Source organism: Tamandua tetradactyla, chromosome 2 (genome assembly GCF_023851605.1).
Source record: "Tamandua tetradactyla isolate mTamTet1 chromosome 2, mTamTet1.pri, whole genome shotgun sequence".
NCBI lineage: Eukaryota > Metazoa > Chordata > Mammalia > Pilosa > Myrmecophagidae > Tamandua > Tamandua tetradactyla.
The window spans coordinates 30,536,336-30,564,083 of record NC_135328.1 but is presented as its reverse complement, the minus strand read 5'-3'; the positions used below and the strand labels follow the sequence as shown (position 1 = coordinate 30,564,083).

Here is a 27,748-nt window from a genome sequence, read left to right as displayed (position 1 = left end):
AGGGAGGCCAGGCAGGTGGCTGGGAGAGGAAACACATTTCGGCGGTTAGCTATTAAAAGGCAGTGATAGGTAGAGTGGAATGAAAACCAAGAGTGGAGACCAACAGAGTAAATAGAAATAAGCTTTTTTAAGTACAGGCTCAGTATTTTCAATAGTTTTTACTCTTTTACTTTACTTATTTTAGCATTAAAAAATTTTTTTAATGTGGTAACATAGATGCAACACAATTTCCCATTTTAAAATGTATAGTTTAATAGTAGTAATTATGTATGTTCTTCCATCACCACCATTCATTATCACATATTTTAGGACTTTTATGTTTCTTTGTGTTTTATCTTTCTGTAGAAAGTAGAAAATCACCAATTTCTAGCCATCTTATTTCTTTTGTACTATTATTTATTTTTGAAATAAATATTTAATATTTTAAAGAACTCAGTTTTATAGGGAAGACATTTAAATAATACATACTTATTTTTTGCCGTTAAACTGATCATTTTACAAACTGACAAAAATACAGATAGCAGTTCTAAGAATCTAAATTGAAAACATAAGTGGAAGTTTCTTCAGGTTTCTACTTTAATGGCCGAAGGTACCACATGGACTTGTTCAATGTCATCATATTCATATGTTCTCTTTAAGAATGTGTTAGTCAGTCTTAAGCCTGAGCTACTTTGCAGTCCCTGTGCTGAAGACTGTAGAGTAAGGGCAAGGCAGAGAGAGGAACGGATGTAGTTTCCAAGTTGTCTTCCTGAAATGCCATACCAGTGGATAGAATTGGTATTGTATATTTCCAGAAGAAGATCCATAGTTCTTTCACCGCAGTTTGTTATTTTACAGGTAATATGAAGAGGTTATTCTAGGTTTGTGGTATCTGGGATTGTCTCCAAAGACGACCTGACATCTCCATAACCTGGAGCCATTCTTTGAAGTTGGCTGGTTTGTAACCTTCCCCTTTCACCAAGATTTGTTTTCCATGCTATATCCAATTTTCCAATTACAGTTACTCCCTTAATGATCCCTGCCTTTTCTACAAACTCCTTCTTGGGCTTTAGACAGTGTAAATAGTGGCGTGTATCCATTGGCTGCAAGTAGGCTCTTAACCCAAATGTAGATACATATTCTTCAGCTTGGTTGACAGATTTAGTTCTACTACGTTGTACATTATAGTTGGCTCCAATGAAACCTTCTCCATAAACATGGGTGAGATTGTAATGTTCTGAATCTGGGCTTCGAGAAATACTTCATCAGTTTCTGCATTGTAAAATTTGTTTTTCACATCCAGTGGTTTGGGAACCTGAAATTTGAAGAATTTTCTAAAATATATATTTTCTCCACTCTGAGTTGTATAACTCACTGCACTCACCAAGCTTCTCTGAAGACTGATTACTGGAGAGCTTGGGCTTCTGGAGAGCTTGGGTTTCTCTGTCAGATAGCAAGGCACAGGGTGGTATCTACTGGTCCTTCTCTTCCAGGTTGCGTTGCTTCAACTCCTGGCTTCTCCATCTGTGGCTTTTTCTCTAAACTTCTCTGGGTCTGTAATATTATTTCTTAATAATACATTATAATTCTGCTAAATGGAGAAGATCTGTTTTTGTTTCTGACTTTGCTTTCATCACCAAAGGTTCATTCTTGTTTATGGGTCATTTTAAAGGAAAAGCAACTTTTAGATTAATTTTCCTTTTCTTTAAGGTATATTTTTTCTATTTGTTTTGGAATTCTATTTTCCTTTGATCGATTTTCTAGTTTAAGATTTTAGTTTATATAATAACCTAGTAATAGTTACTATGTGTCAGGAAAGTACTAAGCACTTAAATCCAGACAAAATTATATGAGGTAGGTGTGTTAATTTGCAAGCTGCTGGAATATAATATACCAGAACTGGAATGGCTTTTAAAAAGGAGAGTTTAATAAGCTACAAGTTTACAATTCTATAAAAATGTCCAAACTAAGGCATCCAGGAAAAGATACCTTAATTCAAGGATGGTCAATGGGTCAGGAACACCTTTGTCAGCCGGGTAGTCACATCTGCTGATCCCTGGCTCCTGGGCTCCGTGCTTTCAACCTCATCTGTGTTAGCTCTGCTCTGTTGGTTCTGAGCTACCTCTGAGATGCTTCCTCTTTTAAAGAACTCCAGTAAACTAATCAAGACTCACCCTAAATGGGTGAAGTCCCATCTCTATCTAATTGAAAGGCCACGTCCAAAATTGGACACATCACATCTCTGTGGAGATAGTATAATCAAAAGTTTCCATCCTGCGATATTGAATCAGGATTGAAAGAAACTGCTGCCCCACAAGATTGGATCAGGATTAAAACATGGCTTTTCTGGGGTACATATTTTCAAACCAGCGTAGTAGGTATTAGCCCCATTTTACAAATAAATATATATAAAGCACATCTCCAAAAATGACCTTAGTTTATAGTTTTCTCTTTGACTGCTATATTGCTTATACCCTATAGGTATATTGATAAGCAGTGTTTGGTTATTTTATTTTTTACTTATTAGTTTGCAAGAGTTATTTTTAGTTTCAAAATATTCAATATAAAAGTGGCTTGGTTTTACTGCATTCTCATTTGTAACTGTAAATCATAAATATCCTAGCCTTATAAGGTGTATTTTTTTTTTGGTATTCATCCTAAGAAAGATTCGTCATAAAATAAAAAGGTTAATTCATATTTGTGGAGTATAGAGCTTAGTACATACCAAGATCACTCACTAGTAGCATTATATATTTCTGGAGAACCTGTTACCTAAGTCTGTTACAAATTGATAGTAATGAATCACAATTTCCTACTACTGTTAGATATTTCTCCTTATTGTCTTTATAGCTTTGGCTTTATGTGTTTTGATACAAAAGTTTAACATCTTGTCTTCATTAGTAATTTTGGTATGTTATATTATTTTTATCTTTTAAGTGCTATTTAATATTTTCCCCTCAAAGCCTACTTTATTTGAAATTAGTATTGTAACCAGTATTTTCCTTCTGATTAATTTTACCCCAGCCTAAAATTTTAACCACATTTGCTTTGGGTGCATCTCCCTTTTTTGTCCCTTCAAATATAAATTAATTGAGATTTATCCATACACCATGCAATTTATCCAAAGTATACAATCAGTGGTTCACAGTGTTATCACATCATCACCATGATCCAAATTAGAACATTTGTATTACTCCAGAAAAAGAAATAAATTAAAAAAAAAAGAAAACCCCAAACATCCTATACACCTTATCCCCCTTATTGACCTGTAGTATTGCTTTCTACCCAATTTAAAGACATAAAGTATAGGTAAGTTAAATAAGACAGTGTAGTATTGTCAGAGATAGATATTTAGATCAGTGGAACAGAATACAACATTCAGATTTGGATCCATGCAAACACAGGAACCTGACTTTTAATTTTTTTGCTATATAGGTATACAGTCATTATCAAATATCAGGGCTACTGGATTAAAGCTCAACAATTATTGGTATTCCCTTCTAGCTATTGTAATATACTAGAAACTAAAAAGAAATATATAGATTCAATAGTCATAATCATTTGCTAAATCTTAATTTCTTAGTTACACCTCCTCCCTCTTATTTAATCATTCTCTAAATCTTAAGGGATATCTGGGCAATGACCTGTTTAATGTCTTTGTGCTGGAAAGGGGTGTTGACCTTACTGGGGTAGAGGTATGAAACTCGTTGATGTTCTTGGAGAGATGTTCTTGGAGAGTATCTCTGGGTGTCAAGGCTTATCTGGCATAGGAACAATCTGGAGGCCTTAAATTTCTGAAAAAATAAACTTACTAAATAAAACATTTATAGAGTCTTACATAGAGCCCAGGGTATTCTTTAGGGTTTTGAGGAATAATGTTGGTTGGGGCATGGCACACTGTGGCAACTTGTAATATCTGGCTGAAGCTTGCATAAGAGTAACCTCCAGAATGGCCTCTCAGCTCTATTTGAGATCTCTTAGCCACTGAAACTTCATGTTGTTCCATTTTTCCCCCTTTTTGGTCAAGAAGGCATTCTTAATCCCATGATGCCAGGGCCAGGCTTATCCCTGGGAGTCATGTCTCACATTGCCAGGGAGACTTTCGCTCCTGTGAGTCATGTCCTAGGGGAAAGGTAATGTTTTTATTTTCAGAATTGGCTTCGAGACAGTGGTCACATCTAAACAATAAAAAAGCTTCTCTGGGGATCTCTCTTAGGCATAGTTATAAGTAGGCTTAGATTCACCATTGCAGAAATAAGTTTTATAAGGGCAAGCCTCAAGAGATGGCTCCATCTCTTAAAGCAACAATACTTTTGGATTTTATTCAATACATTGAGAAAGAGCATATTTTGAGGTTTAAATTGAGGGTATTTACATCACTTATTATGATTAGTAATCCATTTTTTCACTTGGTCTATATCTCTCTTTTTAAAAATATTTTCTATTTAGGATGTCTATTTTAGTGTGATTATTCCAGCAAATTTATCAGTATTCTTAAAATTTCAATCAGTAATTTGTGTTTAAGTGAAATTTTTACTCAGTTTCTAGCAGATAGATTATTTTATCTTGTTTAAATATTTTCCTTCTCTCTCTGTCTTTCTATTTCTTGCTTCTTTGGAAGCACTGAGGTTTGTGACAGCTGTTTTGGTTGTCTTCTGTGAGGTTTTTGAATCAACTATTATTTTTTTTAATTATTGACACCCTGTATTGTACAATGTTAGATGGTTTCCATTATCAATTAGAACCCATTTATACAGATGTAATCCCATCATTGTTTTGAATACAGCCCTAAAATTAACAATTCAAAAATACCAAGCGTACACTTCAATTAAATATTAAACCATGTGGTAATTATACCATGTGTATTGAGTTCTGACCAATTTTCTTTTTACATTCTTTAAAAATTTTTAAATTAAAAAATATATATAACAACAAACATTCTTAACATATGATCATTCCGTTCTACATATATAATCAGTAATTCACAATATCATCACATAGTTGCATATTCATCATTATGATCATGTCTTAGAACGTTTGCATCAATTCAGAAAAAAATAAAAAGACAACAGAAAAGAATTCATACATACCATACCCCTTACCCCTCCCTTTCTAGATCACTAGCGTTTCAATCTAAATTTAACATTTGTTCCTCCTATTATTTATTTTTTTCCCTATGTTTTACTCTTCTAACCAACTTTTATTACCCAGAAATTTGTTTTCAAATATTTTTACCAGTAATCTGAAAATATTAACTACATAAAATCAAAAGATTGCTAGTTTTGTGCTTAGACAAAAACTAATTAAAAAACTCATTTGACTAAAGTTAGAATTTCATAGTTTGTTTCCAGATAAAAATAAAGCAAAATTTTCTGATAGGTTCTAACTTTCCGTAGTAGTTGGTTTCAGACATGTACAAAATAAGTAAGCTTAAGCTCTGTGCTACAAGAAGAATCATCTTATACCAAATCATCTTAGAAATTACAATTTTTAAGATCAAGTCTTAAATATTTCAGAGCATACTAAAGTATGCTCCAATTATTCTTCCAGTTAATTACAGAAAGTTTAAATCACAGAATTATTCCTGTCCCTGAACTAAAGAGTCTAATAAAATAAATTTAAATTTGAACTAAGATACAGTTGAAGAAATAAGTAGTGCAGAAGTTTTAAGCAATATTTGGCCTCCTCTGAAGGATAATAAAATAAGATTGTCTTTTCTAGAGAGGAGAAAAGAATATTAAATGGTAATGATAGGTGAAAAAAAAAAGTCTGGTCCCACAAATAAAAGGGCCATTAATTGAGGAGAGCAATAATATTACTTCATTAACACTTAATAGCATTATCCCTGTTATTAGCAATAATATAATACCATCTCATTATTTTATATTACAATTATTATGTATATATGAATACATATATAAAAATGTGGCACTGTATGTTGACGAGGCAGTTTTGAAATAAATCCATTGTTTAAGTCACAACATGTTTACTTCATTTAAATATCTTAACTGCTCATTTATACCTGAACAGGTTTTCATTGAGCATACTAATAATTTCCAAATGATGTACTTAATATTCTGGTTGCAATATTTTATTATTTTTCTGAATAACATTTTGGATAAAGCCAGTTACTTCACCTATTTTAATATTAGAATTACTCTGGAATCATATTATACAAATACACATATAGAAACATAAAAGAACACACATTTCAGGGGGTGCAAGAGTAGTTCAGTGGTAGAATTCTCGTGTGCCATGTGGGAGACCTGGGTTCAATTCCTGGCCTATGTACTTCCCAAAAAACAAACGAACAAGCAAAACAAACAAGCAAAAACTCAACAAGTGGTGCTGCGATAATGGAATGCTCACATGGAAGAATAGAATGTGACCCTGCCATACAGCATACCGAAAAAGCCAAAACCAAAAACATGCATTTCCTCGAGGAGACATTATTTAGTCTGTGTCGTTAGTATGTATTTGCAAAACATTCTAACACTGCAAACAAGTTTCAGGTTTGGACACAATTTAAGTTTCTACTCTACTACGAGGATGCTGTGTCATTCTACCCAAAACCTCTTTAGTGATGACAATCAGCTGATGGTAGGACTTTATTAATGAATTGTTTGATATCCATCATTTCCTGGTGACATGAACTATGCATCAAGCCCTCATAGGTTCTGAAGGTTACGTTGGCTGATTTACCATGTTCTTAGCCTTTCAGCAGTAAGAGAACCAAACATTAGGGGAGCTAACGGCCACAATCTCCATGGCACTGTAAGATAGACATATCTTTTTAGCACCACTGATAGGACCCGGTGGAAATGAAGCCTGAAGTGGAAGCCAGCAACCGAGTGCAACAACACCTGCCAGATTCTGCTGTGTAGTAAGAGCAGTATATAATGATACACCTCCTCCCTGGGAAAATCCTCCCCAAATAATCCTATGAGAAGGAATTCCATTCTTCATCTCTTTTTTTTTTTTTTCAGTGTTCTAACGTAATTGTATTATAGTTAAGTAGTATTGTGCTGTGCATTTCTGAGTTTTTACATTCAGTCCTGTTGCACAATCTGTATCCCTTCAGCGCCAATTACCCAATATCTTACCCTATTTCTATCTCCTGATGGTCTCTGTTACCAATGAAAGTCTTCAAGTTTATTCACTAATGGCAGTTCATATCAGTGAGACCATACAGTATTTGTCCTTTTGTTTCTGGCTAATCTTACTCAGCATAATGTCCTTCAGGTCCATCCATGTTGTTACATATACTTCATAACTTTATTCTGTCTTACGGATGCATGATATTCCATCGTATGTATATACCACAGTTTGTTTACTCACTTGTCTGTTGATGGACACTTTGGCTGTTTCCATCTCTTGTCAATTGTAAATAATGCTGCTATAAACATTGGTGTGCAAGTGTCCGTTTGTGTCCTTGCCCTCATGTTCTCTGAGTAGATACCTAGCAATGGTATTGCGGGGTCATGTGGCAATTCTGTATTTAGCTTTTTGAGGATCCGCCAAACTGCCTTCCACAGTGATTGTACCATTTGACATTCCCACCAACAGTGAATAAATGTGCCTCTTTGTCCACATCCTCTCCAGCACTTGTCATTTTCTGTTTTGTTGATAATGGCCATTCTGGTGGGTGTGAGATGATATCTCATTGTGGTTTTGATTTGCATTTCTTTTTTTTTTTTTTTTTTTTTTTTTTTAAAGGAAAGACAGAGAGAAGGAAGGAAGGATAGAAGGAAGGAAGGAAGGAAGAAAGGGAAACATTTTTAAACATTTTCTTGTTTTTATTGTATTCTGTTTCTCCGTTTTTGTTACATGGGCTGGGGCCGGGAATCGAACCGAGGTCCTCCGGCATAGCAGGCAAGCACTTTGCCCGCTGAGCCACCGCGGCCCGCCCTGATTTGCATTTCTTTAATAGGGAAGTTGAACATCTCTTCATGTGCCTTTTGGCCATTTGTATTTCCTCTTCTGAGAAGTGTCTGTTCAAGTCTTTTGCCCATTTTGTAACTGGGTTGTCTGTCTTTTTGTTGTTGAGTTGAACAATCTCTTTGTAAATTCTGAATACTAGACCTTTATCTGATATGTCGTTTCTAAATATTGTCTCCCATTATGTAGGCTGTTTTTACTGTCTTGACGAAGTTCTTTGATGCGCAAAGGTGTTGAATTTTGAGGAGTTCCCATTTCTTTCTTTCTTTCTTCAATGCTTTTGCTTTGGGTGTAAAGTCTATAAAACCGCCTCCAAGTATAAGATTTATAAGATATTTCCCTACATTTTCTTCTAACAGTTTTATGGTTTTAGATCTAATGTTTAGGTCTTTGATCCATTTTGAGTTAACCTTTGTATAGAATGTGATATATGGGTCCTCTTTCATTCTTTTGCATATGGATATCCAGTTCTCTAGGCACCATTTATTGAAGAGAGTGTTCTGTCCCAGGTGAGTTGGCTTGACTGCCTTATCAAAGATTAATTGTCCATAGATGAGAGGGTCTATATCTGAGCACTCTATTCTATTCCATTGGTTGATATATCTATCTTTATGCCAGTACCATGCTGTTTTGATCACTGTGGCTTCATAATATTCCTTAAAGTCAGGGAGTGTGAGACCTCCGACTTCATTTTTCTTTCTCAGGATGCTTTTAGCTATTTGGAGCACCCTGCCCTTCCAGATAAATTTGGTTATTGTTTTTTCTATTTCTGAAAAGTAAGTTGTTGGGATTTTGATTGGTATTGCATTGAATCTGTAAATCAATTTAGGTAAAACTGACATCTTAAGTATATTTAGTCTTCCAATGCATGAACATGGTATGCCCTTCCATCTATTTAGGTTTTCTGTGATTATTTTTAACAATTTCTTGTAGTTTTCTTTGTATAGGTTTTTTGCCTCTTTAGTTAAATTTATTCCTAAATATTTTATTGTTTTGGTTGCAATTGTAAATGGAATTATTTTCTTGATTTCTCCCTCAGATTGTTCATTACTAGTATATAGAAACACTACAGATTATTGAGTATTGATATTGTAACCTGCCACTTTGCCATACTCATTTATTACCTCTAGTAATTTTCCTGTGGATTTTTTGGGGTTTTCGACATATAGTATCATAATATCTGCAAACAGTGAGTGTTTTACTTCTCCCTTTCCAGTTTTGATGCCTTGTATTTCTTTTTCTTGTCTAATTGCTGTGGGTAGAACTTCCAGCACAATGTTGAGTAGCAGTGGTGATAGTGGACATCTTTGTCTTGTTTGTGATCTTAGGGGGAACGTTTTTAGTTTTTCACCATTGAGGATGATGATAGCGTGGGTTTTTCATGTATTCCCTTTATCATGTTGAGGAAGTTCCCTTCTATTCCTATTCTTTGAAGTATTTTCAACAGGAAAGGATGTTGAATTTTGTCAAATGCCTTTTCTGCATCAATCGAGATGATCATGTGGTTTTTTTGCTTTGATTTGTTGCTATGGTGTATTACATGAATTGATTTTCTTATGTTGAACCATCCTTGCATACCTGGGATGAATCCTACTTGGTCATGATGTATATTTCTTTTAATGTGTTGCTGGATTCAATTTGCTAGAATTTTGTTGACATATTTCATCTCTTGATGTGTCAGAGTTTTGACGTTTTCTGCTCTCTGCTGGATTCCACATTCATCCTCCTGTGAATCTGGCAGAAGTCCAATAATATCAAACCATTCATAATTTAATGTAACAGGCATAACCAGCCCTGTGCTTCACAATCTATGAAGAAAAATAACCTTCAAGGTGGCGTTGCTGGCGGTGGGCATGTTGGAGGCCTGGGACTGGCCTGCTGCCGCAGGTGCGGGGCTCGGCAACAAGGTTGGAAGGGTAAGAGCGAGGGAACCAGCGGCATTCCTGGATCCAGAACAGCAAGCGCCACCTGGAGACCTGACCTGACCCCCTGGGCCCACGAAAATCAACTATAGTTGTTAGAATTCTAAGCAGTATCTCACCTTCTTTCTTAATTCTCTTACTTCCATTGTTCTGTCAACTTTCTCCCCATTCCTTACTGTCATGCCAGTTATTTGTCATACAAAAAACATTTGTTTTAAAGCACTTATCCAGAGCCCAGCTCTTTTTCTCTTTCTCAGGCTGTAGGATTCTGGGGAAAATATTTCACGGCTCCTTCTATATTCCACACATTTTAAAAAGGATGTTTGGAGGCTGTTCCCTATTATTTTTCTTTGATCCCCTTCTCATATCCTTGAGAATGCTAAGACTTGGATCTATTGGTGACCTTGAATGTAATGTATTAAAATGTGTTTATCTTTAGGTCATGAATTACAGGTAATTTTCTTTTTATCTTTTTGAAGCCTCTGGAATATTACGCTGCTATTACAAAGTTTGGCCTGTATTGTTTATATGAATGTTAAGCTATTAAGATCAGTGTCTTTAAGAGGCTGTAAATGAATAAGGGAGAATAGATAATTAAGGTTTTTCCCTTGATTTTATGTGCCTAGGGATAGAAACTGCTTGCTAAATGTCACCTATTTTATTATTGTTATTCATTCAACAGACACTGATTATGGAGTTGTTTTCTTTCTCAAACTTAATTCACCTATTTATTTATTGCTTTAGTGTTCCTTGAACTTTTGCTCTCACTTTTCCTCGACATCCTTGTAGCTCTCCTTAATGTTTGCTTTGAGGTTAGAGTACAAATTTTGGAAATGTTGGAAGATCGTGTAGCCCTGCCCTCTAAAATAAATATATTAAATACTTTAATCTTTCGTAGGCTAGGCTTTCTTAAAGTCTTATTTTTCCAGTGCTCAGTTTATTATTTCTTTCTTTGTAGATAATCTCACCTTTATGGTAAAATTGAAGCCATTCGACATAAACATCTGTACTTTCTTTTTCATCCGTAGGAATTATTGACATCTCATCCTCTTATATCTGCCCTCTTTTCCCCTTGAAGGAGAGGAAACTTATTTCTTACTTAAAATTCTTTAGTAATAGCAGATGATCTTCAGAAGGAAGTAAAGATTCTTTACTATTGTAGGTAAATCTTTTCATAATCTGTCATTTCTTACCATTCTGTGCTTGATTCAGTTGCTTCGTTCCATGTCCTTTTAGACCTCTGTACCTTCTTATATCTGGCTCTTTGCTTGGAAATTCATTTGATCTTTGAGATTTAGCATTCCTATCACTTCCTCTGTGAAGTCCTTCTTGATCTGGCAGTTTCTCTTCTGCCAGGTTCTAGATACTTCCATTTCTCCTTCATTCATGGTATGTTGAAATAATTTGTTCATAGGTCTTCCTCTCAAGGCCTATGCCTCAGTCTGAGTTTGAATCTTAGCTTTAACTGAAGGACATTGCAAAAATAAATTCATTAGTAAAATCTTGGTTCATGGATTCTTGGGATAGCCTTTTGAATCAAGACTCTTAGATTATATACTCCCTTTCTAGTATCTCAGTTTTACATCATTTAAAAGAAAGTAGCTATTACTCACTAAAATAAGTAATATCTGAGAAATGAAATTATTTTAAAATGATATGATCCATAACTTTTGTTCATCTTTCTCTGTATTATAGGTAATGGAACTATTGGTCCATCTGAATAAGCGTATAAAAAGCCGCCCCAAAATACAACTTCCAGTAGAGACACTGTTGGTTCAGTACCAGGATCCTGCTGCAGTTTCCTTTGTCACAGTGAGTGTTATCCTGGGTTATTTTTTGACTTACAAAAAGTTGTATTTAATAACATTTATTATTGATCTCATCAGTGTGTTAGTAAGCTTAGAATTTTACCTTAGCCTGCTAATGAATGAAAACACACGAGATACTTTTCTTTAAACAACACTGTTTTCCCACTGAGTACTGACCCAGAGGAAATACTGCTTTAAAGGAAATGGTAGGAACAGAGTAATAAATAACTGCTTACATTGGGAAAAGGAATGTTGGTGAAATGACTTGTTGATATGTTTGATGTATAGAAGAATGATTTGATTCTTTTTTTTTTAATTGGCAAACCAAAACAACATACAAACACGAACATTCTTAACATATAAACATTCCATATATGGTGTACAGTCAATGGCTCGCAATATCATCATATAGTAGTATATTCATCACCATGATCCTTTCTTAGAACATTTGCATCACTCCAGAAAAGGACTTAAAAAGAAAAAAAAAAATTTATGCATACCATACCCCTATGCCTTCCTCTCCTTGTCTACTAGTATTTCCACCTACCCAACATATTTTAACCTTTGTTCCCCTTATTTTTTTTTCTATACTCCTTACCACTCCTTTCATTGATCACTAGTATTTTAGTCTACTCAATTTATTTTAATATTTGTTCCCCCATTATTTATTTATTTTTAATCCATATTTTACTCATCTGTCCATACTGTAGATAAAAGGAGCACCAGACACAAGGTTTTTACAGTCAGTCACATTACGAAAGCCATATCATTATACCATCTTCTTCAAAAAACATGGCTACTGGCACACAGCTCTACGTACTTTCAGGCACTTCCCTGTAGCCTCTCTAATACACCTTCAACTAAAAAGGGAATAGCCGTATAATACTGGTAAGAATAACCTCCAGGATAACCTCTTGACTCTGTTTGAAATCTCTCGGCCACTGACACTTTATTTTGTCTCATTTCTCTCTTCTACCTTTCGGTTGAGAAGGTTTTCTCAATCCCTTGATGCTGAGTCCCAGCTCATTGTAGGATTTCTGTCCCACATTGCCAGGGAGGTTTATACTCCTGGGAGGCATGTCCCACATAGAGAGGGCGAGGGCTGTGAGTTTGCTTGCTGTGTTGGCTGAGAGAGAGGCCACATCTTAGCAACAAAAGAGGTTCTCTGCAGGTGACTCTTAGGCCTAATTTCAAGTAGGCTTAGTCTGTCCTTTGTGGAGATAAGTTTCATAGGAACAAACCCCAAGATTGAGGGCTTGGCCTGTTGATTTGGTTGTCCCCACTGCTTTTGAGAATGTCAGGAATTCTCCAAATGTGGTTTGATTCTTGATAAAAGATTATGTGGGGCAGTTTGGTTAGGAAGGATGGTTATGCAATGTGGGCATAAATAAAAGATAATAGAAGAAAATGACAAGAAAAAAAATGAAGGTTCGAACCTTTAAAAAAAATTCTTCTGTGTTTCTGATGTGTGTATTCAGAAAGATATTCTTTTTTAAAAGTGGAGTAAATGGAGGCTGGTAAGAAATACTCCCTTTAAGGATTTTAGATCAAATTGTTGTCTTCATGAAAATTAAATGTACAGTATGTTTATACACTGTAATGTTTTTTTCCTGGTCCTTGTAGTTCCCAGTGTTGAGGCAGATCTATTAGGTCTTATCTAATATCTGAAGTCACAAACCTTTGGGGCCATCTTCTAGTCCAGACATCCTGTCTGGGCTGCGGATAAGAGCAAAGGAGGCTCCATTACAGATGTTTGCTTTAAGCACATAGAAACATTGTATGTCAATAAAACTTTGTAAATAAAATGTATTTAAAGAAGTAATTTTAGGGAACCTATTCTAAAGTGAAGAATACTTTAGAAAAGCACGTCATATTTTTATTTTTATTTGTAAATCCAGATGTGCATTTATGGTTTTGTTTAAAATGCAATATTTGCGTGGCTAGTGGTGATATAAACACACACTACTGCACTCAGCTTCATTATCCATTGACAGTGCTTGAAGTGTCAGAATGTTGCGATTTACTGAGATTATTTTAATAATTGACCAGATGGAAAATGGCGGCATATGATTTGCTAACAAGGAAGTCTCCTCCTAATTTGTAAGGATTAATGCAACAAATTGGGAGATTTGATGCTAATGTATAGTGTGTAGATTTCGAAAAGTCACTTAATTTTTCTTCTCAGTGATAAGTAATTGCATATATTTGCTTCAGACTAGGTCATTCTTTCTCACATGAGGCCCATGTCACAGCAAATGTTTTGAATACGTGGGACTGGAATTCTTCCTCGAGATATAGTAGCTTGTCAAGCTATATATAATAAGCATGTGGACAGAGGATGATTCTTGTTTGCAAGAATCTTTGTCTTTATTATAAGCATAAGCTCTCTAAATGATAAACCATATGTTTTCATTGAAATCAGTATATTTCCTTCACACTCACTTGCTTTTCTCTCATTGCATTAGAATTTTACTATAATTTATGTTAAGATGGGCTATCCTCGCCTACCAGTGGAAAAACAGTGTGAACTGGCCCCTACGCTTCTCACTGCCATGGAAGGGAAACCTCAGCCACAGCAGGATAGGTATGGTATCCTCAATTATCTTATTTTTCTAACTGCAAGAGCCAATGACTGTCTGTTAAAAATAGCTCCTCCTTTTTGCTTTCACTTGGGCAAATGTGAAGGCTTGAGCTCTTTAAACTGACAAATAATTGAATTTCCTGTGGTGCTTCAAGGTTATTGTTTTGTTAATGCTACTATAAAATTTCTTGATGTTAACATAATGAAAAGTTGGCAGAACTAACAATAATTTTCCCAATCTCATTTTTCCTGTCAGTTATGTTGAAGCACCTCATTTTATGTGATTGCATAAATTGGAATTACAGAATGCTTTTCATCAAAAAATTTCTGTCTTGGAGGATGTAGTTTCAGAGAAATTTTTCTCAAGAAACAGTGCTTGTGTTAATATGGGACTTGCAGAGGACAAAGTGTTTAGATGATAACACATCATTTGCGTCTAGACTTAGCTAAACTTTCTTAGTGGGGGAAAGCTGGAATGAAATGTTTTCAGTTCACTTTTTAGAGCTTGTTATTTAAAACAAAACAAAACAAAACTGTAATGCAGATGTTCACAAATGAAATTAATAAACATCACAAGCACTGTTCGAAATAATTTTCATGTGTCTTAAGAATATCAAAAGGTGTATTGAAAGAAGGAATTAGTGAGGCTATTTTAAAGTTAAATAGAAGTTTCACTACTGCGATTGATGACAAATTTTTTATTTCTTTAGATTTTGAATAACTTTTAATTTAACTGTTAAAGAAAAGAAAAGAAAATTAATTGAAAGAACATGCTGAAGATTGAACTTTACCCTGAGATTTAATCTCAAATTTCTTATGGCAACTTAAGATATTTAAGTTGAACCCATATTATGTTCTTTTCCTGGTGATTGTAGAAGTGAGCCAGATTGGCTAAATGCCAATTAGTGAGTGTACTGCACTTACAATAAGAAATCTGGGCTAGTCCCTAGATGAAGAATTTGTTAGAGATTTAAAAAATAGATGGCCCTTGCTATAACTGCCAGTTTTTGTTGTGTGATTCTTGTTTTGTCTGTTATTTGCGTGTACACAAACTTATTTTTAGTAGTTGCAATAAATGTAATTGTTTTTTCAGCTTAATGCATCTTTTAATACCAACCCTTTTTCACATGAAATACCCTGTTGAATCATCAAAATCAGCTTCTCCATTTAATCTTGCTGAAAAACCAAAGACTGTGCAGCTGCTTTTGGACTTCATGCTAGATGTCCTTCTGATGCCTTATGGGTAAGTTAAAAATACAAACAAAGCCGCCTTGTTTTTGATGGCATTTACTTTGGGGTGATAGTATTATTTCAAATGATTCTGTTCTCTCTTGGAAGTGGATGCATCTCAGATATTTTGCCGCAGTCCTCACCTCTACTAAACTCTAGCCCCATTGTCTGTTGGCTTCTTAGGTGTCCGTGAATTTTTGCTTTTTAGGGGAGTGCAGTTCTCTCCCATCAAAAAAAAACACATAACTTTCCCATCAAAAAAAATAAAAGGAAAGAAAGAAAATAAAACAAAAACCACTTGGAAAAGAGCCTGTCAAACTAGCTTAGATGTCACCTAGGTCTCTGCTATGAATTTTTTGCTGTAGGCAGATTTGATTGCACTATTTTCTATGTCCTCTAACACTAAGTGTTGTGCTTTTAATACATTGCTGATTTGTCTTGCTTTACTGTTAGACTGTGAGCTGTTTGTAGTCAAGAGCTGTTTTATCTGTCTTTGGTTGCTTGGCATACTGCTGAGGTTATGATCTGTTTTCAACCTATTTTGTAGGCTGTCTTGTTGCTAAACTATTTTTCCTAAAATGCTACTTTCGTTGTGCTCTTTTCCTTGTTCAGAAAACATAATATGCACTATAAGCTTGGCATGTACTATATATGTCCATCAATGCAGACAACCAAGAGTTCATGCTGTATGAGTTTTTCCTCTCCAGCTTGCTCTCTTCTTCTTTACCCTCTAGTAGGATTGCTTCGTTGACAGCCCAAATATCCCATGTTCATTCCCACCACTTCTATCATATCATTTCTTATTTCTGTGTGATTTCTTTGTGTTTTGATAACATGGTGTAAATACTTAGTGTGTTATGTTAATGCCTCTACTTGCTTCTAAGGGCAGAGATTCAATCTTAAGCATCCTTGTATTCCTCTTTCTTGTGCTTAGAATATTTTGTACCATGGTAGATGTTCATTAATTTTTGGTTTACTTAATGCCTTTAGTCTTGCTATAATTTAGAAATTAATGAAAGCTTCCTTTTATAGTTATTAAATCAAGAGACAGACAAAATTGTCAGATGATGGCGGTCTTGGGAAATAAACCTTGAATCCAAATTTACCTTAAATCACATAATGTACCCAAGCCAGTGATGCCTCACATTTTTCTTACCAGTGAGAGCTTGCTTCATTTATGTAAAAATAACTTTTATTATAATGAGTATTTTGTTTTAATATCCAATCTGATAATGGAATTCATCAGTCTACGATTTTAGCGTTTCAAGAGACATATATAAAAATTTATATTAAAATTTTTGTTCTGTGTATGAGGAATACCAGCTTAATTGGATTAAAATGAATCAACTGGAGCTATTACTTCTAATCTGCAGAAGCAAAATTAGAAAAAATTAGAGGATAAATTAATAAATAAGCAGGTACAAGCACTTGGAATGTAAAATGAAAAAACTAATGCTTAGCTTGTAAGACTTTCTCTTTGGGCCCTTTTGATTTTTTTTTCATTTTGGGGCATTGTGTGCTTATGTGGTAGGTAGTTTGAAGGTTTCAGTGGATTTCCTGTGATACTTGCAGGGAAATAAGGGATTCACAGAGATTTGAAGATTAATTGCCACTTAACAGAGATGGAAATAATTGCTTTGGGTATTGAACAATAGCTTTGTTTTTCTTACCCTTTCATCAACACAAGTTTCTCTATATTTGTTCATTGAAAACTCAAAAATGTTGTGGGTCCATAGTGGCTAGTAGAACAATATTTTATGGGTTGAATATGAATGCTTTGTTCACCCCCGTTGGTGGTAGTTGTTATGGTTGCTTTTAACCAAGTTGAGCAATGTAGTCATGGCTAATTTACTTAAGATATAGATGTCTTCTTTAGATACCTTTTAAGTTTTTCTTCATGGCAATTTCGGGTATTTAATTTCTTAAAAAAATACTGTGTGAGGAAAGTATTACATAACTGAAGGCTATACATATGCATGTATATGCATATGTTTTTGTAGAGGACTTAAAATTTTATTTGCTTTCCAGATATGTGTTAAATGAATCCCAGAGTCGCCAGAACTCATCTTCAGCACAGGGTTCATCTTCAAATAGTGGGGGAGGTTCTGGAATCCCACAGCCACCTCCAGGAATGAGCTTTTATGCAGCTAAACGAGTTATTGGTGACAACCCATGGACACCTGAACAGTTGGAACAGGTATTACAAGCTGCTTGCTCATAATGGAAATTAGCTTCTATGCAGTCCATGAAAGCATGTGTAACATAATTCCAGTGTAATATAATTCCAGTATATTCAGGCTCTCTAGTGAAGTATGTTTGAAAGGAGTGATTGATGTGATGTGTTTTCTTTATCATTTCCATTATTTGTTAAAATTCTAGGGAAAGGGAGAAATGGGAATGCTCTTTAGTTTTTCTAATATTGGTTACTTATTTCAAATATAAAACACAACCCACTTATAAATTGAGTATATTTAATTTCTTTTGTTTTTAATTATAGGTTTAATAATCATCTAGCTCCTTTTTGTACAGTTAAAATACTGTTTTGTCTTACATGATCCAGCTCTTTGGGGCTGTGTATTTTCTGTAAAGTTTGGAGCTCCTATATTTCAGAAGTGACAGTATGGGATAAAAGTATGTACTCCTGTTATGTTTTTTTCTTGGGAATTAAAAAATTTGCATTAAGAATTTTATTCTGGATTTAAACAGGATACAGATGTTCTCTGAACAGCTTTCAAAAATGACTGGTGCTCTACAGAGAAGATGCCTCCCTGTGTGTGGTCACACACTGCAGGGGAGAGCAGATGAGATTAGTATGTAATTATTTGGGAATTGGAACCATAGTCCCTCCTTCCTTTTTTGATGGCTGTCTAAATAATTTGAACCTTTCTTTTTTGGGAACGTAAGTGACCACTGATAAAAACAGTGTTCCCAGAATAAGAACATTTCCCAGAGAAAAAAGGCAAGTGGAGAGTTCTCACCCCTTACCAATTTATACAGCAAGGATTATAATTAGTTAGATTAACTTCTTCATGTTCTGTAGATTTTTTTTTCCTCCCTCCATAAATCATGATATAAGTCAGAAAGGTGAATAGTAGTAACAGCAGCTATTCTTTGTTGAGTATGGGATGGATACATCAGGCATTCTTCTGAGTACTTTGTATTCTTTCATTTTATCTTCAGACAGTGCTCACAGCAACACAGTGAGCCACAGACGTTGTTAGTCTCATTTTGTTGAAGGAACGGGTTTAGAGAGGTAAACTAAATTCACCAAGGTCTCACCCCCAGTACTAGGCTTTGAAACTAGGTTGTCTGATGGCTAAAGCTATGAAGGATGCTGGAGAATAATCATTAATGTTACGCTATAATATTCTGTTGATCATAATTTGCTAATTTCAATTAATTTAGCTTAATTTTTTTTCACTTAACAGTTTATCTGGTTTGGGCCTTCTTTTTAATGTCTGTATATAAAATTAATTATATATAAACCACATCTTATTTTTTACATTGGTTTCCTATTGATGGGCATTTGTATAATTTTCAGTTTTCTTTACACATTTAAATTTTTTTTTGGATTTTACAAAGGGGATTTTTTTTATTAATTAAAAAAATTATGAGAAAGAAACACATTCTTGCTTATTCCATTCTACATATATAATCAGTAATTCACAATATCATCATATAGTTGTGTATTCATCATCATGATCATTTGCATCAATTCAGAAAAAGAAATAAAAAGACAACAGAAAAATAAAACGAAAACAGAAAAAAAAATTATACATACCATACCCCTTACCCTCCCTTTCAATGATCACTAGCATTTCAAGCTAAATTTATTTTAACATTTGTTCCCCCTATTATTTATTTTTATTCCATATGTTCTATTCGTCTGTTGATAAGGTAGATAAAAGGAGCATCAGACACAAGGTTTTCACAATCACACAGTCACATTGTGAAAGCTGTATCATTATTCAATCATCATCAAAAAACATGGCTACTGGAACACAGCTCTACATTTTCAGGCAGTTCCCTCCAGCCTCTCCATTACATCTTGGATAACAAGGTGATATCTACTTAATGCGTAAGAATAACCTCTAGGATAACCTCTCGACTCTGTTTGGAATCTCTCAGCCAATGACACTTTGTCTCATTTTACTGTTCCCTCTTTTGGTCGAGAAGTTTTTCTCAATCCCTTGATGCTAGGTCTCAGCTCATTCTAGAGTTTTTCTCAATCCCTTGATGCTGAATCTCAGCTCAATTCAAGGATTTCTGTCCCACATTGCCAGGAAGGTCCATACCCCTGGGGTTAATGTCCCACATAGAAGGGGGAGGGTGGGAGTTTGCTTGTTGTGTTGGCTGGAGAGAGAGGCCACATCTGAGCAAAAAAAAGAGGTTCTCCTGGGGGTGACTCTTAGGCCTAATTTTAAGTAGGCTTGACCTATCCTTTGTGGGGTTAAGTTTCATATGAACAAACCCCAAGACTGGGGGCTCAGCCTATAGCTTTGGTTGTCCACACTGCTTGTGAGAGTATCAAGAATTCAACTTGTGGAGGTTGAATTTTCCCCCGTTCTCACCATTCCCCTAAGGGGACTTTGCAAATGCTTTTTTATTCACTGATCAAATCACTCTGGGATTCATTGGGGCATCACTCTGGAAAACCAGCACAATCTCATGTCCTACCCAAGTTTCCATGTACTTATGTTGTTCAACCAACTATCTACATAAGTAATATTAGGAAATGCCCTAGTCAAAATATAAATTTTGTACCAAATGAACATTTTTTGCTTTAGTCTCACACATAAGTTGAAATTTTAAAATATTAATTACCGTCTATTTTCAGCACCCTGCAGTAATGATATTCCTTTGTTCTTCCTCATGCAAAAACTTTTTTAAAATTTGTTTTAAGTCACTATCATTATACACTCTAGGTATTCCTAGATTATACCATCTCAATCTTTATCGTCTATCTTTCTTTCTGATTTCATTTATGCCACCAGCCCTACTTCCTCTATCATTCTCACATTCAGCTTCATTTAGTGTTTTAACATAATTGTATTACAGTTAGGTAGTTTTGTGCTGTCCATTTCTGAGTTTTTATTGCAGAATCTGTATCCCTTCAGCTCCAATTACCCAATATCTTACCCTATTTCTATCTCCTGATGGTCTCTGTTACCAACAAAATATTCCAAGTTTATTCACTAATGTCAGTTCATATCAGTGAGACCGTATAATATTTGTCCTTTTGTTTTTGGTTAATCTCATTCAGGATAATGTCCTTCAGGTCCATCCATGTTGTTATATACTTCAAACTTTATTCTGTCTTACAGCTGCATAATATTCCATCGTATGTATATGCCACAGTTTGTTTAGCCACCCGTCCATTGATGGACATTTTGGCTCTTTCCATCTCTTGGTAATTGTCAATAATGCTGCTATAAACATTGGTGTGCAAGTGTCCGTTTGTGTCCTTGACCTCATGTCTTTTGAGTAATGACAGCATATAGATGGGTCCTGTTTTTTAATCCATTTTGCCAGTCTATGTCTTTTCATTGGGGAGTTTAATACATTAACATTTAGTGTTATTACTGCACGGGTAGTACTTTCTTCTACTATTTTGCCTTTTGGATTTTATGTCATATCTAATTTTCCTTCTTTTTACCTTTATTCATAGTCTTCCTTTCTACACTCTTCTCCACACCTCCCTCTTCTATCTTTTCATATCTGTCTCTAGTGCTCCCTTTAGTATTTCTTGCAGAGCTGGTGTCTTGGTCACAAATTCTCTCAGTGATTTTTTTGTCTGAAAATGTTTTAATTTCTCCTTCATTTTTGATGGACAATTTTGCTGGGTTAGAGAATTCTTGGTTGACAATTTTTGTCTTTTAATAATTTAAATATATCATCCCACTGTCTTCTCACCTCCGTGTTTTTTGCTGAGAAATCTACACATGGTTTTGTGGGCTTCCCTTGTATGTGATCGATTGCTTTTCTCTTGCTGCTTTCAAGATCCTCTCTTTCTCTTTCACCTCTGACATTCTGATTAGTAAGTGTGTTGAAGTACATCTGTTTGGATCTTTCTTTTTGGAGTATGCTGCACTTCTTGGATCTGTAATTTTAAGTCTTTTATAAGAGTTGGGAAATTTTCAATGTAATTTCCTCCATTAGTTTTTCTCTTCCTTTTCCCTTCTCTTCTCCTTCTGGGACACCCACAACACATATATTCATGCACTTCATGTTGTCCTTCAATTCCCTGAGTCCCTGCTCATATTTTTCCATTTTTTTCCCCTATAGTTTCTGTTTTTTGTTGGATTTCATATGTTCTGTCCTCCAGTTCACTAATCCTACGTTCTGTCTCTTGAAATCTACCATTATAGTTTCCATTGATTTTTTTCATCTCTTCTGCTGTGCCTTTCATTCCCATAAGTTCTGTGATTTGTTTTTTCAGGCTTTCTATTTCTTCTTTTTGTTCATTCCTTGCCTTTTTTATATCCTCCCTCAATTCATTGATTTGGTTTTTGATGAGGTTTTTCCATGTCTGTTTGTATATTCTGAATTCATTGTTTTAGCTCCTGTATCTCATTTGAATTGTTGGTTTGTTCCTTTGACTGGGCCATATCTTCGATTTCCTAATGTGATTTGTTATTTTTTGCTGGCGTCTAGGCATTTAATTACGTTAATTAGTTTATTCTGGAGATTGCTTTCACTTCTTTTACCTAGGGTTTTCTTGCTGAATAAATTTGTTGTCTGTCTGTTCTTTGACATTCAGTTAGCTTCTTTTGGACCTCTAGTTTAGGTTTTAGGTTTAGGTTTAACAGAAGAAAGTTTTTCAGTTCTTATTTTCTTCTTTCTTGCCCTGCTTGTATGGTGCCTTTCCACCACCACCCCCTCCTTAGGAGGGTCTACTTAGGTATTATAGACCTCAGCTGGATTTTCCCAGATCAAACTGGCCTCCTATCAGGAGGAAAGAGTCACCTGTGTTGGTTGTCCCTGAGTGTGAGATCCAGCAGCTTGAGAGACTTTCCTGTGAAGTCTCTGGGCTCTGTTTTTCTTATCCTGCCCAGTGTGAGGCGCTTGTCTGCCTGCAGGCCCCACCAGCATAAGGTGATGCGGTACCTTTAACTTTGTCATCATCTCCCTGCTGGGGGCATGGTGGAGACAGAGGAGAGGTTGTAGGCTGGTTTTTAATGGTTTCAAATTACTAAGCCCTAGTGTCTGAATTCCTTGAGGGAGGGATTCCACATGAGTTGGGTTTCACCCTTCCCCTGGGGAAGGCACAGGCTCCACATAAGCCCTGAAACGAGCTTGTTTCTGCCTATGTCTGGGGCAGTTGTAGCCTGAGAAGCCCTGCCACTGTATCCAAAGGCAGTCAAGCCTTGTAGAAACACAGCCACAAAACCTCTGTTTCCTTTTTTTTTCTTTTTCCATCAGCCCTGCCCCCTTGGCGCCAGGGCAAAAATGAGTGACCTCTGCTTTGACCAGGTTCACCTGAGCTGGGGCCTATTTTTAGTAGTCAGAATTTGTAAATTAATTCCACAATTTCTGTTTGGTTGGGCTCAGCCCCTGCTGCTGGTAAAGCCTCTTTCCTTTCCCCTCTGGGCAGCAGCCTGTGGGGGAGGGGTGCCAGCCCCTGCAGCTTGGGGAACTCACTGTTCTGGGGGTGTTTGCAGCTGGTCCAGCTGTTTCACACTGGGGTATGCTGTGCGTCTGGTCACTGATGTGGTCCCAGGAGCTGTTCTGTACTGTGTCTGGTTATTTAGTAGTTGTTCTGGAGGACGAATTAAAATGCGCACAGTGCTAAGCCGCCATGTTGGCCCATAGAAAGGGGATTTATTGGTTCACAAATTTACTGTTCTAAGACCATGAAAATGTCCAAGTTAAGGCATTAACTAGAGGATGCCTTCACTGAAGAAAGGCTAATCACGTTCAGGGTTTCTTTTGTCATGTGGGAAGGCACATGGTAACATCTGCTTGCCATTTGCTCCGTGGTTTCATTGCTTTCAGCTCCTGATTCCAGTGATCTCCTCTCTGAGCTTCTATCTGCCTCCAAGAATTTCCAAACATCTGTTACTTGGTTTTATCTCTTTGCTCTCTGTGTCAGCTCTTAACTCTCTTCATCTTTACACATATTTTAATATGTATCTTTGTGTATGTGACTTTCATAACTGTCCTTTTTATGGCTTAATAAATGTTTGAGTTTTCTCTTGTAGTACTCAAGTAAGTTGTGTTAGCTGGGGGAAGGGAGGCAAGCGTTTTTATGATCTGTTTGTATATCTTTTTTTTTGTATATATATTTTTTGTATATGTTTTGTAATCACATCCTTTCTCATTTAACAATTGTAAACTCTTAATTCATATATGTAAGTATTTTTGTATAACTGATTTATTTCTTTGTGCTCGATTTTTTTTTCAAGCTGAAGGTATAGTTTTAATTGTTAGGGCATATTTATATGCTAATGAAGTTATCAGTAGTGAAAGTCGTAGCTCTTTCACATTGCCTGAAGTTCTAAGTAGAATCTCTCTTCGGTCTGTATTTCATTTCATCCAGTCAGCTTGATAGGCTACAATGTGCATAACAACTACTTGCATAAGTGGAGTATATTTTGAATCATATTCTTTGTTTGCTGTGTGTAAGAATATAGAGGATGTCATGTTAGCAATAGAGTGAAACCCCATGTGATGTGAATTGATTAGTTCCTTTTTGAATTGTCATAAAAGTCCATGGAGTACTTTCTTTCTAAAACACCACCCTCTTCTCTGGAGGCTCCAAACTTAGATTTTGTTTCAAGACTTTGATCACTCTGTGGAGGCAGTGCAACCTGAGTATCATAATGGTCTTGGAGTTAGAGAGTACTGGGTTTGAATCCTTGCATCATTATTTAATAATGGTATGTTTTAACCTCTTAAGCCCTACTTCTTTTTTCTTGCTTGATATCTGTCTCATAGATTATGAGGGTTAAGTGAAACTATGACTATATACAATTTAGTACAGTCCCTGGTACATCATAAGCGTAAATCTGATCTCCTTTTATGACTGTTAATTGTTCTTTCTTAAATTAACACTAATTTGTTAATACGTATGTTTTATTTGTTTTATTTCTCTAACTACAATTTCTCCTTCCCTTAATTTATCTGCAGTGCAAGTTGGGTATAGTGAAGTTCATAGAAGCTGAACAGGTGCCTGAACTTGAAGCTGTTCTCCACCTGGTGATTGCTTCTAGTGACACACGCCATAGTGTGGCAACAGCAGCGGACCTGGAGCTGAAAAGCAAGCAAAGGTACTATTTTCTCCTTCAACTTTAAAAATTGGAAGAGGCTAGATTTCTGAAAGATTACTTGGTGCGTATTTGTTCTTTTAGGACTTTGTATAGTCAGATATTCAATTTCAGGAATTCGTATATACAGTTTGATAAAGAGTAGTTTAATATTAGGTTAGGAATATTATTGCAAGAATTGGGACTTAGATAATTTGAGATTGTTTCATATTCTTTACTAAAAAGAATATGAAGGCAAACAATAGTGGCTCAGTGGCAGAGTTCTCACCTGCTGTGCCAGAGACCCAGATTTGATTCCCAGAGCCTGCCCATGTAAAAAAAAAACACAAAGAAAAAAGAATATGAGTGGTTCAGTGGTAGAATGCTCGCCTTCCATTCGGGAGATGTGGGTTCGATTCTTGGGCCATGCACCTGAAAAAGAATATGAATATGTTATGGTTAATACAATTGAAAAAGAGTCAGCTCCATGAAAAGAGGTACCAAATAAAGCCTAATTTATACAGGAGGAAATACAAATAGAATGACAAAATATTCTGCATAAGAAATCAAACCAATGCAAACAAAACAAAGATATACCAGTTTGTATTCTTTGGTAAGGAAAATATAAAACTGTGAATCCATTTACGTTTCTGCTGAAACTGCTATTCTTCCATCCTGTTGATTGGCATTATAAGTTGAAATAATTTTTGGAAAGAATTTGCAGTTAGTAATGAATCATAAAAATATTTATAGCTTTTTATCTAAATTTTCCAAGGATTTATTTCTTAAGAAATAATTCAAAGGAATAGGAAAGGTTATATTTAGAAAAATATTATAAGTATATGTTCATTATATGATTATCTATAATCATAAAACAGAAACAAATTCAAGTTTCTATAATAGGGGAATAATTAAGCTACTGTATGTAGTTTTTGGAATATAAATATGTCTTCTAAAATAATTATAAAAATAATATATCAACAAGTAAATTGCTCCCAAATAATGGCAAATGATTAAGGCAATACTATGTGTACTAATTGTAGTTTAAAAAATGACATGTACAGAGACTGAAGAAAAATGTGGAAAAATGAAGTTATTTGGTTGAAAAATAGAATTATAGGGTATTTCTGTGCTTGAATTTATTTTAATGTTTCTAGTCATGTAATAAAGTGCTCAAAGACAAAGGAGTGTAGATAAAGTAATAAGACTTTGTACAGGTTGCATGTATTTTAATTTCCCTCTCCAGAAAAACCAATACAGGTAGGTGCAACAGAATAAAGAATTGAACTTCATTGCGTCTTAGTTTGCTTGTTGAAATAGAATGAAAAATATTTGGGTGGTAGGTAAGGGCTCCCCTACTAGAGGGCATGTGAGGCGCCTCAGAGGGGAACGGTGCTAGCCACAGAGTTCATTCTGGTCCTGTCCCTTGCTGACTGTGTGAGTGTGGGAGGCTCACTTCACTCTCAAGGCCTTAGACTGTACAATGAAAGGGTTGGAATAGATTGAACTTAACGTTGCTTCCAACTTCCTTCATGCTGTTCAGAACAGATTCTTTCTGGTATCTCTTTGAAGGAAATGAGTTTGAAGTGTCAAAAAATTCTTCCTTTAAAATTTCTCATTGTGTCTGAAATGGCCCCATTCTCTGTACCATATGGCGGATTTGGTTGTTGGAAGTGCAAATGTGGCACTTGTGTTTTAATTAGTTTGTGTTTCATCCATTAAAAATAGTGTAAGAAAAATAGTGTATATATTTTTTCATAAAATTAATGTAACACTAAATGATAAAAGTGAGTTGAAAACAATATGTAGATATTATCCCGTTTTTTCAAAGAAAATAGTCCCAATGTATCTTTTCAAGTTGATTGATTTATTTCTTCATCTTCCTACCTTCCGCTACTAATCCTCCTGTTTTGCACACATAGGAAAAATGTATAGAAAAAGATAAACTCTTCCTGTTGGAGAGGAATAGAAAGAGGTATAGTACAGCTTAAAAGGGATTTTATTCTATATTATTCATTTCTGAATTTTCCCCACAAATTTGTAATAAAAAAACTAAAAGAGAGATGAGAAGATGATAGGTAGAAGAGTGAACATTTCATTTCTTAGCTTACTCCTATTAGGTTTTTAGTTATTTCTTTTACTGAAGTATATGTGTATGTGTGTGCATGCATGTATTTAAAAAAAAATCTCTTAATTTGAAGTATTTATAGAGGGAAAACAATGGTACAACTTGAGAATCAGTAACAGTCAACTGAGAAAAGATGTAGGTGAATAGAATATGTTTGGGGATAGCAGAATCATGGATATCCAAAGCAGAGGCAGGTTGGTAAACTGTGAAACAAGATGTGAATCAGAAAAGCAGTCAAAGCAGCATAATAAATGACATATGAATAAATACAGCATAGCTCAGAAGCACAACCCTTGTCAAAAGGTAGAGAAGACAAGTTTGTAAAACCTTACCACTGGAGTGAAATGCAGGATTGCATTATTGCTATGGTAACAAAATGACTGAGCTGGGATTGCTGCAGAGGATGAAATCACCAGTCGTGCTATAGCCGAAATTATCATGGAGCCCAAGTGGGAGTCAGCCTTTGTGACTAATGGCAGTATGACTTTTCTATAAAATTAGGTGCCAAAAGTGCAAGTGAGTGTTGGTACGTAAGGAAGGGGCAGGTAAGGGGGTACTGGAATTATACTAACACAGTGTCAGAAAAATCGGGATGGATTGTAAGCTTCCTAGGGTTGTAGCTTTAATGGTAAAGTTTGTTTTTATTACTCTCCTTATCACTTTTGAATTTCCAAGTTGTTAAAGCAGAAGAGGTTGATCCTCATAATTACATCCTGCCTTAGTGTTCTTTGAACTGGTATAGTACCTGCCTGTTCTACGTGTTGGAACTGCCTCATGGCTTTGGCCTAGAGAGCCCATCTATGCAGCCTCATTTTCTTGTATGACTCCAAATTGGGCCTTTGCTGCTTTGATCTGTTGAATCAAGGTGGGATAAATGATTGGTATTATTTTCTGCTTAAAAATGGCCTTTGATAGTT

At 35.4% G+C, this 27,748-nt stretch overlaps 1 protein-coding gene and 1 pseudogene across 3 annotated transcripts in view; one reads left to right on the top strand and one right to left on the bottom strand.

Annotated features, from left to right (window-relative positions):
* Window positions 1-27,748, top strand: part of ECPAS (Ecm29 proteasome adaptor and scaffold) — a 171,809-nt gene that overhangs the window by 54,584 nt on the left and 89,477 nt on the right. For 2 of the 3 annotated variants that reach the window (XM_077141840.1, XM_077141855.1), the window contains exons 3-7: window positions 11,535-11,651; window positions 14,113-14,231; window positions 15,322-15,471; window positions 17,487-17,655; window positions 24,588-24,727. In XM_077141840.1, coding sequence (XP_076997955.1) covers window positions 11,535-11,651; window positions 14,113-14,231; window positions 15,322-15,471; window positions 17,487-17,655; window positions 24,588-24,727 — 695 coding nt within the window. Of the gene's footprint in view, window positions 1-11,534; window positions 11,652-14,112; window positions 14,232-15,321; window positions 15,472-17,486; window positions 17,656-24,587; window positions 24,728-27,748 lie in introns of those variants that run through there. The other variant, XM_077141847.1, reaches the window with a different exon arrangement.
* On the bottom strand, window positions 564-10,880 carry LOC143665029 (trafficking protein particle complex subunit 13 pseudogene; annotated as a pseudogene).